General features: G+C 44.4%; 1 protein-coding gene across 1 annotated transcript; it reads right to left on the bottom strand.

Moving 5' to 3' along the window:
* Positions 1–12,085: 12,085 nt before the first annotated feature.
* LOC122780036 (translation initiation factor IF-2-like) lies at positions 12,086–12,703 on the bottom strand. Its single transcript, XM_044042800.1, has one exon. The coding sequence runs from the start codon at positions 12,701–12,703 to the stop codon at positions 12,086–12,088; it is 618 nt and encodes a 205-aa protein (XP_043898735.1).
* Between the last annotated feature and the right edge of the window lie 4,580 nt (positions 12,704–17,283).

Genomic DNA, 17,283 nt, shown 5'->3' on the forward strand with positions numbered 1-17,283 from the left:
CCATGATGTCTTTCGCACACAGGGTACCGGTCTTAACCACTGAGCCACTCTACAAAGATGTAGAGCAGAGGTGTCAAACTCACAAACTGTCCAATAGGAAGAAGGTGGTCCCTATGGATGGTCTTTGTCCCTGATGGTCCATCTTCCCTTTTGATCTTGAACACAGGTAGATTTAACATTTTCTAGACAACAACATAGGGTGCAGGATTCCACTTAATGTCTAGTTTGTGCTTGCCTCTTAGGCCCAAGTTCCGGAGCAGAATTCTGTCACCAATCTCTATGGACTGAAAGGTAACTCTGCGGTCGTACAACCTCCTGTTTCTCTGATGCCTTTTGTCTGCAGCATCGGAGGCTAGCTTGTAGGCCTGCTTCAAGTCTTCCTTCAGTTTTGAGACATATCGGGTATGACATGCATCTTCAATTCCATCTGGGGACGTCCCAAAGCATAGGTCAACAGGAAGCCTAGCTTCTCGCCCAAACATTAGGTGGTATGGTGAACACCCTGTGGCGTCACACTTTGTACTATTGTACGCATGGACCAAGTAAGGCACATGTTGACTCCATGTACGCTTCTTCTCCCGGCCTAGCGTACGCAGCATAGAGAGCAACGTTCTGTTGAACCTTTCTGGCTGAGGGTCTCCCTGTGGATAATACGGTGTTGTACGCGACTTGCGTATTCCCATCAAGGTCAACAGCTCTCTGATCAATCGGCTCTCGAAATCCCTCCCCTGATCTGAATGAATCCTTGATGGTAGCCCATAGTGCACAAAGTATTTCTCCATCTTTGCCCCAACTGGGGCCTTCTGGCTTTTTGATGGAAAAGCCTGAGCATATCTCGTAAAATGGTCTGTGACCACCAACACATTGCTTACACCATTGGAGTCAGGTTTCATGGAGAGGAAATCCATGCACACCACAGTCCAAAGGCCCATGGCTATTGATCTGGTGCAATGGAGCAGCTCTGGACTCATGTTCACCTCCCTTGACCAGCATCCATCCTTAAGTGACTTCATGGCTGGTCCAATGGCCTCATCATCCTCTTGAGCACTCTTGAGACTCTGCTTATGAGTTCCAGTGACTTTAACTCCATGTGTGTTGGAAATGCATATAGGTCAGGAATGCAGTGGGAAGATGCCCCAAGCTGTGCAACACAAACAGGCATACGGTAGTCAGCCCCTGCAACGCAGACTTTCTGGCAGATCGTCTTGACCCCAGACTGAGGTATAGTCACCCAACCATCACCATCTACATCTACCATATTTCTTGATAACAGGTCAGCGTCAATGTTTTGTCGCCCTGGGCGATACTGGACATCAAACTCATATGTTGACAGAGCAGCGAGCCAGTGAGGCCCTACTGCATTTAACTTGGCTGTACTCAACACGTACGTCAGCGGGTTGTTATTAGTACGTACAGTGAATATTGCCCCATACAGGTAGTCATGGAATTTGTCGACTACTGCCACGACGTCCCAAGAATTCCAACTGATGTATGGGGTAATTTTTCTCTGCAGAGCTCAGCTTTCAACTTGCAAAAGCAACTGGTCTCAGGCCTTCAGGGTGCTCTTGGTACAACACAGCACCAAGACCCTTCAAGCTTGCATCAACATGCAGAATGTATGGTTTTTGGGGATTAGCAAATGCCAGGACAGGAGCATTCGTGTTCCTCAAGAGTCTTTCCGAACACAATCAAGTCGTCAAGGTACACTAGCACTTGCAAGAGGTTCATGTCTCCTACCGCCCTTTCCATCAACCTCTGAAAGGTTGCTGGAGCCCCAGTGATGCCTTGTGGCATGCGTTCAAACTGAAAAAACCCTAACGGACAAATAAATGCCGTTTTTTCTTTGTCCTCTTCGGACATAGCTATCTGATAATAGCCTGAATGCAAATCCAACACAGAGAACCACTGACTCCCTGTTAAGGCATTCAGTGCATCCTCAATGCAGGGTGTTGTATATTAGTCGGGTGTGGTTCGGCTATTCAACAGTCGGTAATCTGTACACATCCTAACAGCTCTAGTCTTTTTTCTGACTACAACTATTGGAGATGGATAGGGGCTTGTCGACTCTGTTATGATCCCTGTCTGCAGCAACTCTTGTAAATGCTTTCGAACATCAACAAGACAGTGATGCCTTGATGGGAAACCTACCTGACGGTGGAACACAAGTAGGACATCTCATTGTGCTGATGGGCAAGGAAGGGAGATTCTCATCTGTCTGCTGGCAATCCAAGAGAATTAGGAGAGTGGTTCGGAACACTCTCGCCGGAGAAACACTTGCTCTTGCTGATGGGATTGACAATGCCATATTTCTGTCTTCCCTCTACTCTGAACTCACCACTGGAAAAGTTTCACAGGACATCTTACCGGCGATATGTGTCACGGACAACTACTCTCTTGTGGATGCCATCAAGTCCACTAAATCTGTGACAGAGAAACAACTGAGACTACAAATAAGTGGCATTAAAGAACTAATCCAAAGCAAGGATCCAACATGTCCTCTGGTCAGCTACAAAGGAACAGCTGGTAGACTGTCTGACAAAAAAGGTTGCTTCTTCCCTGCTGCTTCTGAAAGTGCTGAAGGATGGAAAGTGGAACCTTGGGAATGACTGTTAATAAATAATCAAATGAATGACTGTTCAAAAAATAGTTATTTTTCAAAACACACATGTATATTGAGTGTTAACCTTTATTTACAAGTTTGTTTGTTTTTTTAAGAGAGTGGAGATTGTTAAGTTAAATTTGTTGGCGCAGTTATTCTAGAATTTACGGTAGTCAGTCATCTACCTGTTACTAGGTAGCGCACAGTTATGACGTAATATTTATGTGCCGAGTGCGAGAAGAGTGTGTGGCTTGCTGTCATCTTAGGCTAAAGGAGACTAAACAAATTGAAAGAGAACAATTGTCGATTATTTACATTTTGAACCCTTCGTTTTGAACCTAAAACAAAAAAAAAACGTGTTTTTTTTAAAAAAACGAGAAAAGAGAAAACCAATCAAATAAACAGCCCAATTTTGTTTTTTGACCATTTGTTTCGCCTCTTTCCATCTGTGGAACAAAATGAAGGAAAGGAAGTCAGGTGGCCCAGAAGTAAAAGCAAATACTTCAAAATGAAAGCCAAGAGGATAGTCGAGAAAAAAAAAGACGAGACAGATTAGTGATTTTACCCTCTCTACCAGTAGGTGGCAGTATGAGAGTATTGAGCTGTATGCCTGGATTGCTCATAGGCCTATAATTATCCAGGTTATTGATACAGATGTATTGAATGATATTCAATTCATCTGGAAAAATGTTTTTATAAATTGTGCCCACGAAATAGCTATAACGTGCGCACAAAATACTATTTCGTGGCCACGAAATAAGAATAGCGTGTGCACGAAATACTGATTAATAATATTATCATTCCTGGACAGTTAAGCAAATCAAGTGCACCTTCTCTAAGGTCAAAGGTAGTGGAAGTAGAGTGGCTAAAGCTACACGATGGACAGAGATAGCATGATAGAGTTTTAGGAATAAGCTACAATGACATTTAGAAAAGTCTGTCATTGCAAGGAACCATTGTTACCGAGAGGCATTTAAACACAATATTTAGAGGCAGGTTTCTTTACCAGTGCTGGAACGACAATAACAACACAGCACCGCTCGATTTGCTTACCCAGGTGTCCAGGAATTATAATATTATCAATTAGTATTTTGTGAGCACATTATACCTACTTCGTGGCCACGAAATAAGTATAACGTGCGCACATTATACTTATTTCGTGGCCACAATTTATTTTATTTGTTTACCATGTCATGTCCAGGGCTCCGTAGTATACAGCATGTATTTTATCTGTATGTTTTATCATTTCAGAACCACCCATACCTCCATGAAGGGAAGAGGAGCAATAAAGACTATTGAAAAAAATAAAGTGGACCTGGCTTTACTTACCACACAGTCACTCATATCATTATCATTCACCCTCAGCTCAGATTTAAACCTGCATGTCCTTCTGGCCTAACTCTGCTGTCATCTTCTACACATCTTTGACAGCTCACATCTGAAACATGGAGAGCACAGCCACTCACAGGATATTTCTCACATCCATCTTCTCCCTATCTACCGGTCTGAAATGGTCAGTAAATCAAAATAAGTAACACATAAATTATGTGTGCTTACACGTCCAGCATTTAATATAACAGATAAAAAGAGACCATGCATGTTTTGGAAACCATCATTTATGTCATTCACCGGCAGTTGTGTTAGTTTGCTTTAGTTCAGTGTCACTTCCTGTTTTATTTTGTGTTAGTTAGTTTTAGTTCAGTGCCACTTCCTGTTTTACTTTGGTAAGGGGTTTCTCTACTTCCTGTGAGCACCTTGTCTGTCTTTTTCTGTGTCGCCTGATTTCCTGATTGTGTTCACCTGGTGCTCATTAACCTCACTCCCTACAAATACTCCCTTCTCCCATTTCCTGTTGCCAGCGTATCTTGTGTGTCTTGTCTGTGCCACTTCATGTTATGAACAAAGAAAGAGATATTTTGTTGTTATTGTCTAGCTAAGGTTTTTGTTTGTTTCTCAGTTCAAAGTCAAGTTAGCTTGTGTTTAGCTTAGCGTTTAGCCTTTGTTTCAGAGCTGCTCCACCTCACCTTTTGTTTGCTGAATTAAGGAGTTAATAAAGCTCTTTAAACCCTTCTCCTGTTTCTGGTCTTGTGCATTTGGGTCCAAGCTTTGTGAGAGTTCCTAACAATTTACTCTCAAAGTTGACAAAGCAACAATAACACGTCAACAAATAAAACAAATATATACATTTCAAGAAAGAACAATCCAATACCATATTAAAACAAAACTATGAATGAAAAAAGAATTCCCAAAAACTTATGAAACTACATCAGGGAGGGCAGTTACCACCTCCTCAACACACTCAACACAAAAAACGTTTGACCAAAGTCACTGTCCCTGCATTTGGGGCATTGAGGGGAATTCAGCACCCACTGCTGTATCCAAGCGGTGCACCCCACCAGGCTGCTGCAGCAGGGTGCAACAATGATGCCATCCAAATATTTACAATAGTTTTGGTCATTGTCTGTTACCTGCTAATGCACACCAGATTAAAATGTATTTGTCCATAAATATATCTCAATGTGCCTCTTTCCTTACTTGGACATACAAAGAGAGAATCTGGAACTAACTCCTGACCCCAGTCAAAGGCAGCACAAACAGAAAATTTATAAATTAAATATACATTTTAGTAACTGAATAGTAACCTGCCTATAATGACGAGCCGCCCATGCTTTAAAACCAAAAGTCCAACATAAAGGTGACAGATTGTTATGAACCTAAACACTGCTGTATACAGAGTATTCCCTTATCATGTAGGCTACAAACCTCTGCAGACAAGGCACCGGAAGATGGCCTTGGTGGAGGTGGCTTGGGCATCCATCAAGGGCACTGTCCATCTCCTGTTTGCTGCTGCCGGTCTTGCATTGTCTGTGATATTGCTGGCAGTTCTTGGGCAGCCAAAATTGTGCCTTGGTCACTCTGAATAGTTTTAGGCAAACCAAAAGACGAAAAGAACTTAGTGAGAGCTTTCACAACCGGCTTTGCTCATAACGAGCACAGTGGGATGGCCTCAGGCCACATCACCGTCAGAATATACTGATGTCCGGATTTGGTCCTACACAATCTACCAACACTCGGTCAAATGGCTCCCCAAGCACCGGGATCTGATGCAGGCGGGCTGGAGGCAAAGGTTGGTTTGGCTTTCCTACCACCTGACATGTATGACAGGTGCAGCAATATTTCACCACATCTGGTAGTCTTTTTGACACCAAGGTGGCCAGCTAAGCTGCGGTCATGTGCCAGACTCAGAATTTGCGCAGGATAATCTGTTGGCACAAGTCAGGAGTCAGGACTCCACCGTCTTATCAATACACCATTGTCCAGAAAAAACACACAAGGTTGGCGATCCTCCTTGGCGGCTACAACAGAGGAGAGACACAAAGTTAGAGACGGATAATTTCTCTCTGCATCGATCAACATTTCTCTTGTCACTTTTAAACTTGACAATGGTTTAAATGTTGATTCCCCACACTAGCAAATCAGAAAAACACGAAGTCACGGAGAATTGTCACTGGTACTTTACCAGATTCCTCGCCGGTTAAGGAAACAAACGGCTTGAAACGAGGGTCAATTTCTGCGTTTATCTGTGGTTCATGTAAAGGCTCAGAGGGGACGCGGTGTTAATGAACCCCACACCTGTTGGAGATTTACCATATTTATATTGTCCTTTTTCTCTAAGAGCTTGTGAACATACTGCAAGGACACAATGAAACAACAGAAATAACGGAGGTGTCTGTCCCCATTCTTCCCCGTGTAGTTTGTGGCCAATTCGCCTGTACAATATGGAGTTTATGAGCTTAATTTTCCTTTGTAATGTGCAAATAAACTCAAACTTGTGAAGTTTTAAAATTAAACAGGTAGACAAGATGCAGTCGATATGGATTAAACTGACATATTTATTCCAGATGTCACCGTTTGTTTACACATTTCAGCATAGAAAATACAATCATTTTGAACTTCTCCAGACAAATTCAAGGATGACAGCGTAAAACCATATATGTCAAGGTGTGTTCATATCAGTGGCGGACTGGCCATCGGGAGTACCGGGAGTTTTCCCACTGGGCGGGTCAGTCAGTGGTCCGGTAATTTCGGCGCAGTTGTTTATGTCTCGCATCCACCGCAGTGTTCCCCATCCATAAATGTTCCTCTTCACAGTCCTCCATGTCTTCTTCCAACATATTAAAGGAACCAGGGTCTGCGTCTACAAGGGCATATGTGCTGGTGACTGCACTCAGTTTCTTTTGTAGAGTGTCTTTCTTCTGTAAAAGACAGCAGTGCAGTCCTCTGTATCCAGCCTGTCATTTCCATAGGAGTAGCTAGAGTGAAAATTGAAGAATGATTTAAAATTAGGCAGACAAAGTTGGAAACATGTAATGCAGTTTGAATGCCAAACTCTGAGGCTGTGTTTTTGTGTAAAAAACAAACAGTAAGCTGGACTTATTAGAAAGGCTTTCAGATTTGATTAAGAAAAAAAATGTCAGTCACTGGGAATGCTCATCTTTAACAAATGGAATATTTGTAGAACATAGTATGATTCTTGATGTTTTCGTCAGTGTGATGAAGGAGGTTTTCTTGTTTGTCAGTTGCCTTTCTCAGGCACTGATAATGCTGGGTCATCTCCTTCACAATGAGCGGTTTCTCCTCTTCCATGCGCCTGACCAGCATGACCTGGTCAAAAAGTTGCCGCTTTGTACGTAGGCTCACCATTATTTTGGAAAAGAGAACAGATGTGACAGAATCAAAACTTCCACTCGATATATCTGACCAATAATTTTGGAAGGGGGACAAGCATATTTCGAGGTTTATTTGCCAAGGACGGAAGCCAAGAATCAGATACCAGAGTTTATAATTGGCAAAGAACAAGGGCGGGATTGCTCTCCCTTGTTAAAAGATTACCATATAGCTGCTCAATTGAGGCCATTAATATGTTGGTGCAAGATGGGGTACAGATGGGGTGTATACATGCAGGCTGGGGCAATATTCTGTTAAAAGTGTTTATAGAGGCTTATAGTTCTGGCTCTAACCAGAGGCTAATCTCAAGAATCTACAAGGGGTTACAACAAACAAAATGTGATTCACTGTATGTAAAACAAAAATGGGAACAGGAAGGAAACCTTGTTTTGAATGAAAAAGATTGGGAGAAATTATGTGAGATGCAATGAAAAACTTCCAGCTCAGCTGTATGGCAAGAATTTTGCTGGAAAAACCTTATAAGGCTTTTTATCACTCTAGCACAAAAGAGGCTACTACACAAATTCTTGTGCATGCTGGCGACAGTGTGGGTGCCTCGAAGCAAACCATTTTCACATGTTCTGGTCCTGTGCATCATTGATACCATTTTGGCAGGAGGTATGTACAATTTTGTACTACGATTGTACTGCAGTTGGCTAAATGTGAAGTGAGATACGTATTATCACTGTCTGTATGGACCTGAAAATCATAATAAAAAGGAATCATAATTTTTGCACATGTTCCACCATAATCCTCAGTGTTGATCATTATGTAGCTCACACATTTTTAATTGATGGCTGGAATCAAATTTCGGTCATGACCCAACCTTCATGACCATAGGTGAGGGTAGGAACGAAGAATGACGGGTAGATCGAGAGCTTTGCCTTCCGGCTCAGCTCCCTTTTCGTCACAACCGTGCGGTAAAGCGAATGCAGTACCGCACCAGCCGCTCCGATTCTCCGGCCCATCTCCCGCTCCCTCGTCCCCTCACTCGTGAACAAGACCCCAAGATACTTGAACTCCTTCACCTGGGGCAAGGAGTCATTCCCTACCCGGAGAAGGCAATCCACCGGTTTCCTGCTAAGAGCCGTGGCCTCAGACTTAGAGGTGCTGATCTTCATCCCAACCGCTTCACACTCGGCCACAAACCGATCCAGTGAGCACTGAAGGTCACAGGCCGACGAAGCCATGAGGACCACATCATCTGCAAAGAGCAGCGACGAGATCTCAAGATCTAATGATACCATCCCTAACTATTATAATGCAAATACAACATTGAAAAAGTTTGCTTATTGTGCACAAATAAATGACAAAATTACCAGGGAAATATTCTACAAGAAACTCATTTAAAGTGGTAGAACAGTAAAACTTTGCATTTTAAACAGAGATGTTCTGTATATTATACATAAAATCTATTCAAAATATCAGTTGAATGCTTTTTACCTACATGAGGGCATTTCTCCATCTCACTCACAACAATCCGGATCATTTGCCTCCTCTGTTTTGGGCCTGGCCTCCAAAGAATGCATCACTTCCTCTGGAAATTTAGTCGATGGAATTTTCCCACTGTGTGTCAAGTCTTGGGCTGCTGGAGGAGGTTGACGATGAACTTGGGGGGGAGACAGAGAGCGATGACAGCAATTGGGTAGGTGAGGCTTCCACAGATGACAGTGAGCTGTTCTCTGGAGTTTGGTTTCCTTAAATTTAAAAAAAAAAGAGATAATGACTCTCACAGTACAATTTAGTATAGTTGTGTGTATGGGTATAATAGTGTGTGGGAGAGCATAAAATTGTCTGTAAGAGAGTATAATAGTGTCTGTAAGAGAGTATAGTGGTGTATGTGTGGGTATTAGTAGAATGGTATGAGCATACGACTATAATAGTGTTGTGTGCATGTGTGTATATGAGTAGAGTAGTGTGTATGAATATAGTGTTGTGCGAGAGCAAATTTTAATTATTTTCCAGGCCTCTCATATATATTACACAATGTCCATGTCTGCTTTTGATTTTGAATCGTTGTGTTTTGTGTGGTGGTGTGTGGTATTTTTACTGACAGTTCCGTTTCCAAACGGAAATTAGCTTTGTGGCTTGTACAGGTCTTAATGCTGTCATCAAATCAGCCTCCGTTACGAACCGTAGATCATCATATGTCTCGACTCCAATGGACTGCAAGTGCTCTTCCAGGATGTTTTTGTTAACTGCTGGAAGTTCTGGTAAGACTTCCATGATGGCCACATCTAGGAAGGTTCGCTCTGAGTCACTCATATTGCACTGAAGAAGAAATGCCACCTTCAAAAGAGAACAGAAAAAATATAGCACATACAGTATATGATTTCTACATCAGTCACAACCTGCAATCCTGTGGAATTCCTCTTTGATGGTGCGAACAGGTTTGTGTCCGGGGAACACCACCATCACTGGTAACAGGCGTTTCAGTGCGAGGGTTACCTTCCTCACAGCTCTACACACTGTTGCCTTTCTGTAATGCTCTGCATCCCCGATGTTATAAAGAAAACTGCCGTTTGCAAAAAAACGTAGCGCTACGCATAAAATTTGCTCTGATGTGAGTGCTCGTCCACGGTGTGTGAGGTTGGTGATATATGGCCGGAGAAGGTTATTGAGATAAATGATACTGTTGGATGAAAAGTGGTAGCGTTCGAAAAGAAAATCCTCGGGAAATGATAAAACGTCTAATCTGGGTCGGAAGATTCTCTCACGACTTAATGCATTTCTAATCAATACGGCTTCGATGTCGATTGGATTTCGAATGAATGGGCAATCCATGTCTAACTGCTTTCTTCATGTGGGAGGAGACAGGTAGAAACTCTGGGTTTCTTATAGTAAACCTCCCAGCGAGCAGGTTATATATATATATATATATATATATATATGTGTATATATGTATGCGTATATATATATATATATATATATATATATATATATATATATATATATATATATATATGTGTATATATGTGTGTATGTATATGTACATATGTGTATATACAGTATATATATGTGAATAGGCATATAGGCAGGCTCTCAGGTTCGCAATGATTTATTGTGTGACATTTCCATCAATTTCCATTGTTTCATCAATCATGTTAAAAGTACAGCATAAACTTGTTGAAGTGTCTTACATATTTTTGTTGTAATTATAAAAACTGACTAAACCTGTAGTTTTAACAATATGTGCATGTCAAATTAACAAAATAGTTTTGTTATTATTAGAGTATGTCTCAGTTTTTGTTACCAATATTTGTAGTTTTCACAAATAAATTTGATTATAATCACATGTTGTAAAAATAACAAAACGTTCTGTTTTATAGTTTATAAAATTTTGCAGTGATTTTCACAAAAAATATATGTTTTCGGGTTTACAATACTTTTCTGTAGGGATTTCACATAGTTTTTATGTAAATTTCACGGTCATTTTTCATGCTTCTTCCTTCTGAGGGAATCGGTGATCTCATCGATCTCTCTCTCTGGAGCTCTTCCTGATGAGCACCACGTTTCTCTTGAAAAGCAGAAACAAGCAGAGCTGGAAAACCAAATGAATGACAGTACCAAACCGACACACCGGCGATCATGTTACTTACCAGTGGCTGCCCAGTGCTTCACATCTTCAACCCACTGTTCTGTGTCATCCAGAGTGATACTGAGGTTGTGCTGGAGACGCTGAAGATTTGCTGCTTCGATTTCTGCTCTCTGTGTAGTCTATTTATAATGTTTTCAGAAGAAATAATACAGTGTGAAAATAGTTTTTATTCAATTATCTATCTGCTGTTGAAAAATGCTCAATACTTTTCAGTCTACATGTTAAAGTATCCCTGGGAAAGATACTGAACCCCTTTTGGCTGTGTATGTGAATGATTTCTGATGAACAGGTGGCACATTGTACAGTAGCCTCAATCTCCTGTGTATGAAGGTGACAAGACGGAACAGTGAGGACTCAGACGCAGAGGCCTTTTATCGTCTTTATTGGCACTCTTAACAAAACACAAGGCAGATCCTCTTACTGAGGGAAAACAAAGCGTGGCTATGAAAAACTATAACCAATGGGGAGCGCAACGCTCTTCAAAAGTAACGTTGCGGGACTATAAACGCGGAAACAAAACTTCACTCCGAAGATGAAACGAACTCAGACTATTTTTATCATAAAAAACAGAAAACTCTCCAAACGGAGGAAAAACAAGGCTCTAAGCACTTCAAAAGGAAAACTAACTCAAAGCACAATCCTACTGATTGGCGATCAATAACTAACTAAAAACGAGGTCAAACACAAAACGCAATCTAAATGATTAGATCTACTCAGTCTAACTAATAAAACGTAAGTCACAATCCTAGTGATTGGAGTTTCCTAAAAGCTGTGAAAATGAACAAACAGAAAATCTCTCCCAAGGAGGAAAACAAAAGGGGCTATAAATCTTAAGGTATTAACTTACAGACTATGCTAAGAAAACTTACAAAGAAAAAGCGTCGCTCACAAAGAGGATCAAAACTTGTGGCATCTGTGGCTGTGACAAGGAGCTCGGGTGATCAGGCATGGACGAAAACACACTGGCACTGATACTGGTGAACAGAGAGTTTTTAAAATGCACATGGCTTAATTGTCAGCAGGTGTGTGTAATCAGGGCCAGCAGGCCAGCAGAGGAGGGGGCGGGGCAAACTGCCGGAGTGACAGTACCCCCTCTTCAAGGGCCGACTCCTGACGGCCCAGGCTGCTCAGGATGGTCTTTGTGGAAGTCTTTAATGAGGCTAAGGTCCAAGATGAACCGGGACGGGACCCACTGTCTCTCCTCTGGCCCGTATCCCTCCCAGTCCACCAGGTACTGCCTGCCCCGGCCCCTGCTTCGGACCGCAAGCAGCCGCTTGACCTTGTAGACTGGACCGCCGCCTATCACTTCCGGAGAAGGAGGGGCCAGGGAGGGTGGGACCATGGAGCTCTCCTTGGCCGGCTTGACCTGGCTGACATGGAACGTGGGGTGGACTCGGAGGGACCGGGGCAGGCGCAGGCGCAGGCGAACTGCTGCGGGGCCAATGACCTTGGAGACTGGGAATGGCCCCACAAACCGCGGTGCCAGCTTCCGGGAGGGGACCCGGGGGTAATTTTGGCAAGGCTATGAATCTGACCATTTTGGAGAATCTATCCACCACCGTGAGGACGGTGGTGTTACCTTGGGAGACCGGGAGCCCCATGACGAAGTCCATGGATATTTCTGCCCACGGTCTGGAGGGGATGGGGAGCGGTTGCAGAAGGCCCATGCGTGACCTGGTGGAGGACTTATTCCTGGCGCAGACAGGACAGGCCTCGACATACTCCTTGACGTCTGGTTCCATGGCTGGCCACCAGAACCTCCGGGCGATGGCAAACATAGTCCGTCACCCACTAGGTGGCGGAGCCTCACCGTTGGCTTGCTTTACCTCATTCTCTATTTGCCATGTCACCGCTCCAACCACACAGTTCAGTGGAAGGATAGGCTCTGGTTCCTTGGCAACAGGCTCGGGGTCGTAGATCCGGGATAGGGCGTCAGGCTTGACATTGCGGGACCCAGGCCTGTAAGAGAGGGAGAAAGAGAAACGGTTAAAAAAGAGTGACCACCTGGCCTGGCGAGAATTAAGTCTCTTGGCTTTACGGATGTATTCTAGATTTTTGTGATCTGTCCAAACGATGAAGGGAAGCTCTGCGCCCTCCAACCAGTGACGCCACTCCTCCAATGCCACCTTGACCGCCAGCAGCTCCCGGTTGCGGACGTCGTAGTTGCGCTCTGCCTTGGATAGTCGTTGTGACAGGAAGGCGCATGGGTGCAAATTCCCATCTTGTTCGGACCGCTGTGAGAGGACCGCCCCGATCCCCTCGGATGCGTCTACCTCCACCACGAACTGTCGACGGGGGTCTGGCATGGTCAGTATGGGTGCCGTGGTGAATCGCCGTTTGAGGCTCTGGAACGCCACCTCCGCTGCCGGAGACCAGTAGAACCTCACCTGTGGGGAGGTAAGCGCGTGCAACGGGGCAGCTATTGAGCTAAAGCTTCTTATAAACCGCCTGTAGAAGTTAGCAAATCCGAGGAATTGCTGAACCTTCTTGCGGCTATCAAGCGCGGGCCACTCAGCCACAGCGCTAACTTTAGCCGAGTCCATCTGCACTCTTCCAGGGGCTACAATGAAGCCCAGGAAGGAGATGATGTCGGCATGAAACTGATTCTTTTCAGCCTTAACATAGAGCTTGTTGTCTAATAGTCTCTTGAGAACTTTAGTTACATGTTCTCTGTGGGTGACTAGGTCAGGTGAGTAGATTAAAATGTCATCTAAATAAACATAAACGAAATGGTCGAGGAAGTCCCTAAGGACGTCATTTATCATGGCTTGAAATACAGCGGGGGCATTAGTGAGTCCGAAGGGCATGACAAGATATTCATAGTGTCCTACAGGAGTGTTAAAACCTGTCTTCCACTCGTCCCCCTCCCTGATTCTGACTAGGTCGTAGGCGTTACGCAAGTCCAGTTTAGTAAAAACCTTGGCCTGCTGTAGCTGATCAAATACGGAGGACATGAGGGGCAGGGGATAGCGGTTCTTGATGGTGATAGCGTTGAGAGGGCTGTAATCTATACAGGGTCTTAGAGACCCGTCCTTCTTGCCCACAAAGAAGAACCCGGCTCCTGCAGCTGATGAGGGACGGATGAGACCCGCCTTGAGTGAGGTTTCTATATAGTCTCTCATAGCCACTCTCTCTGGGCCTGAAATTGAATATAGGCGTCCTTTTGGAATGGTGGAGCCGGGAATCAGGTCTATGGCGCAGTCATAGGGTCTGTGAGGAGGAAGTGACATGGCTCTGGACTTGCTAAAAACCTCCTGAAGGTGGTGGTAGCAGGGAGGTACTGCGCTCAGGTCTGGGGTCTGGGGTCTCGGGATCTGCGGCATGGGGAACAGAGACCTGGTTAACGCATGTCTCATCCCCACTCTGAGTCTGGGTCTTGCTCTGGTGGTCTTTACAGTTCTCCCCCCCATCCCATGATGGTCCCTGATCTCCAGTCGACCTGGGGGTTATGCCTACACAACCACGACAGTCCTAGGATCAATGTTTGGGATGGGGATTTAAATAAGTAAAAGTTCATGGCTTCAGTGTGCCCCCTTCTTCTGGGGCACACTGAAGCTTCTGTGGCGTGAGTGATTACAAAAAGTTCTTTGCCGTTAAGGGCCTGGCCTGGCCAGGGTCTGGGTTTTAAGCCCTATTTTTGCTGCCAAATCCCAATTCATCAGCTCCTGAGTCTATGAGTGCTTCCAGATCATAGCTGGTGGTGTGGTGCTTGATGGTGACAGGTGTGAGTTTACGCGGTTCCGGGCCACAAACCGTAAACTGACTCACCACTGTTGGTCATTTAGCTGGGCAGGCGACGACGAGATGACCTGACTCCCCGCAGTAAAAGCACCGACCCTCCTGCCGCCGTCGTCGTCGCTCCTCGGCTGTCAGTCTCGTCCGCCCCAGCTCCATGGGCTCTCCCACTCCCTCCCTGGGGTATCGAGGCTGCTCGGGAGGTGATCGTGGGGCGCCAGCCCAGTTGGCGTTACGGAGCGTGGTCGGTCGTCGCGCTGCATGAGCTCTTGGAGTCTCTTGTCGGTCCGTATGGCCAAAGCAATTAGGGCGTCCAGGCTTGTCGGCAAGTCCAGCGGCACCAGCTGCTCCTGGATCGGTTTCGCCAGCCCTTTCAGGAAGATGTCGTAAAGCGCCGTCGCGTTCCACCCGCTCTCCGCCGCTAAGGTACGGAACTGAACAGCGTAGTCACAGACTGATCGAATCCCCTGTCGAACGTCTGCCGTAAGGCTCCCTGAAAGTCTGTGAGTGACCCGCAGAGGGGCGAGTCTCGTCCCCACTCGGCCATGGCCCATGCTCTCGCTCTCCCCTTGGATCTGTCCGAGGTAAAGGTCGGGGCATAAAGTTCAAAATGCATGGAGCATTCAGTTATGAAGGCTTGGCAGAGTCCTGGTTCGCCTGAAAAGCGCTCTGGGGGCGCGAGTGTCACCCCGCATCCGGCGAAGGAGGCAGCCTGCGTTGACGTTGCCACAGACACCCGGAGGCTTCAGTGCTGCGAGCAGGCTGGTCGTGGACTGCAGGAGATCGGTCAGGTTCCGCACCTGGGTCGTAAGCTGGCCCTGATGCTCCGCCATGGTGGTTTGGAACTGACCCTGCCTGAAGAGACGGGCTTCCTGGGTGCTCAGGGCTTCTAGCCACTGTCTGGTCTCTGCTGAGTCCATACTGGCCAGTGTGTACTGACAAGATGGAACAGTGAGGACTCAGACGCAGAGGCCTTTTAATTGTCTTTATTGGCACTCTTAACAAAACACAAGGCAGATCCCCTTACTGAGGGAAAACAAAGCGTGGCTATGAAAAACTATAACCAATGGGGAGCGCAACGCTCTTCAAAAGTAACGTTGCGGGACTATAAACGCGGAAACAAAACTTCACTATTTCAGATGAAACAAACTCAGACTATTTTTATCATAAAAAACTTAAACAGAAAACTCTCCAAACAACAAAAACAAGGCTCTAAGCACTTCAAAAGGAAAACTAACTCAAAGCACAATCCTACTGATTGGTGATCAATAACTAACTAAAAACGAGGTCAACTACAAAACGCAATCTAAATGATTAGATCTTCTCAGTCTAACTAATAAAACGTAAGTCACAATCCTAGTGATTGGAGTTTCCTAAAAGCTGTGAAAATGAACAAACAGAAAATCTCTCCCAAGGAGGAAAACAAAAGGGGCTATAAATCTTAACTAAGGTATTAACTTACAGGCTATGCTAAGAAAACGCGTCGCTCACAAAGAGGATCAAAACTTGTGGCATCTGTGGCTGTGACAAGGAGCTTGGGTGATCAGGCATGGGCGAAAACACACTGGCACTGATACTGGGAAACAGAGAGTTTTTAAAATGCACATGGCTTAATTGTCAGCAGGTGTGTGTAATCAGGGCCAGCAGGCCGGCAGAGGAGGGGGCGGGGCAAACTGCCGGAGTGACAGAATGTATGAATGAGGTGAATGTTGACTAGCTTTGTAAAGCGTTTTGAGTGATTGCAAACACTAGATTGCTGTGCTATATAAATGTAGTCCATTTATCATCCATTTCACCATGAAATGACAAATGTAAATGTTAAAATACAGTCCCAAAGCTTTAGAAAGGTCTTTGTAACCTTTTCCAGACCGATAGATGTCAATTACTTTGTTTCTCATTTGTTCCTGAATTGCTTTAGATTGCTGCATGATGTCTTTCTTTTTTGGGATCTTTTGGCCAACTTCACTTTATCTGACAGGTTCTATTTAAGTCGTCTCCTCATTCAATAGGTCAGGCAGGAATCAGCCCTGGGTGTGGCAAGTTAAATTTTCCAAAAAATGTGACTAACCACAGTGACCTGAGGATTTTACAAGGGGGGCAATTACTTTTTCACATGGGGCCATGTAGGTTTGGATAGTTTTTTCCCCATAATAAATACAATCATCACTTATACACTGCATTTTGTGTTAACTTGGGTTGTCTTTTGTTTGATAATCGGAAACATTTAAGTGTGACAAATATGCAAAAAAATAAGAAATCAGGAAGTGGGCAAACACTTTTTCACACCACTGTATATCTGATGAATATGTGGAGCGAACGTTCTCACATGATTCATAGTAGTGAATTTAACAGGCCAGAGATTTACTGCAAAACAACTGTCCAAAATGAGACTACGCACATGAGGCAGCTATACTGTGCTCATGAACACTAGTTAAAAGTAAATATATCTTACAGGAACTTTGACAAGGCCGTAACATGGTTACACTATATTAAATGATTTCACTTATGTGATCAATCTTCGTATAACACAAACCTTTAACTTGCACACTGTACCTCACATTCGCCAGTGTGAGCCTTGGCATGCATTACAGTGAGAAAAGGCCTCATCATTTTTAGTGGTTGG

Source organism: Solea senegalensis, linkage group LG13 (assembly GCF_019176455.1).
Source record: "Solea senegalensis isolate Sse05_10M linkage group LG13, IFAPA_SoseM_1, whole genome shotgun sequence".
NCBI lineage: Eukaryota > Metazoa > Chordata > Actinopteri > Pleuronectiformes > Soleidae > Solea > Solea senegalensis.

What these genes read in the sequence shown, in the direction of transcription:
- LOC122780036 (XM_044042800.1), bottom strand. Translation starts at nt 12,703, where the DNA reads ATGTTTGCCATCGCCCGGAGGTTCTGGTGGCCAGCCATGGAACCAGAC.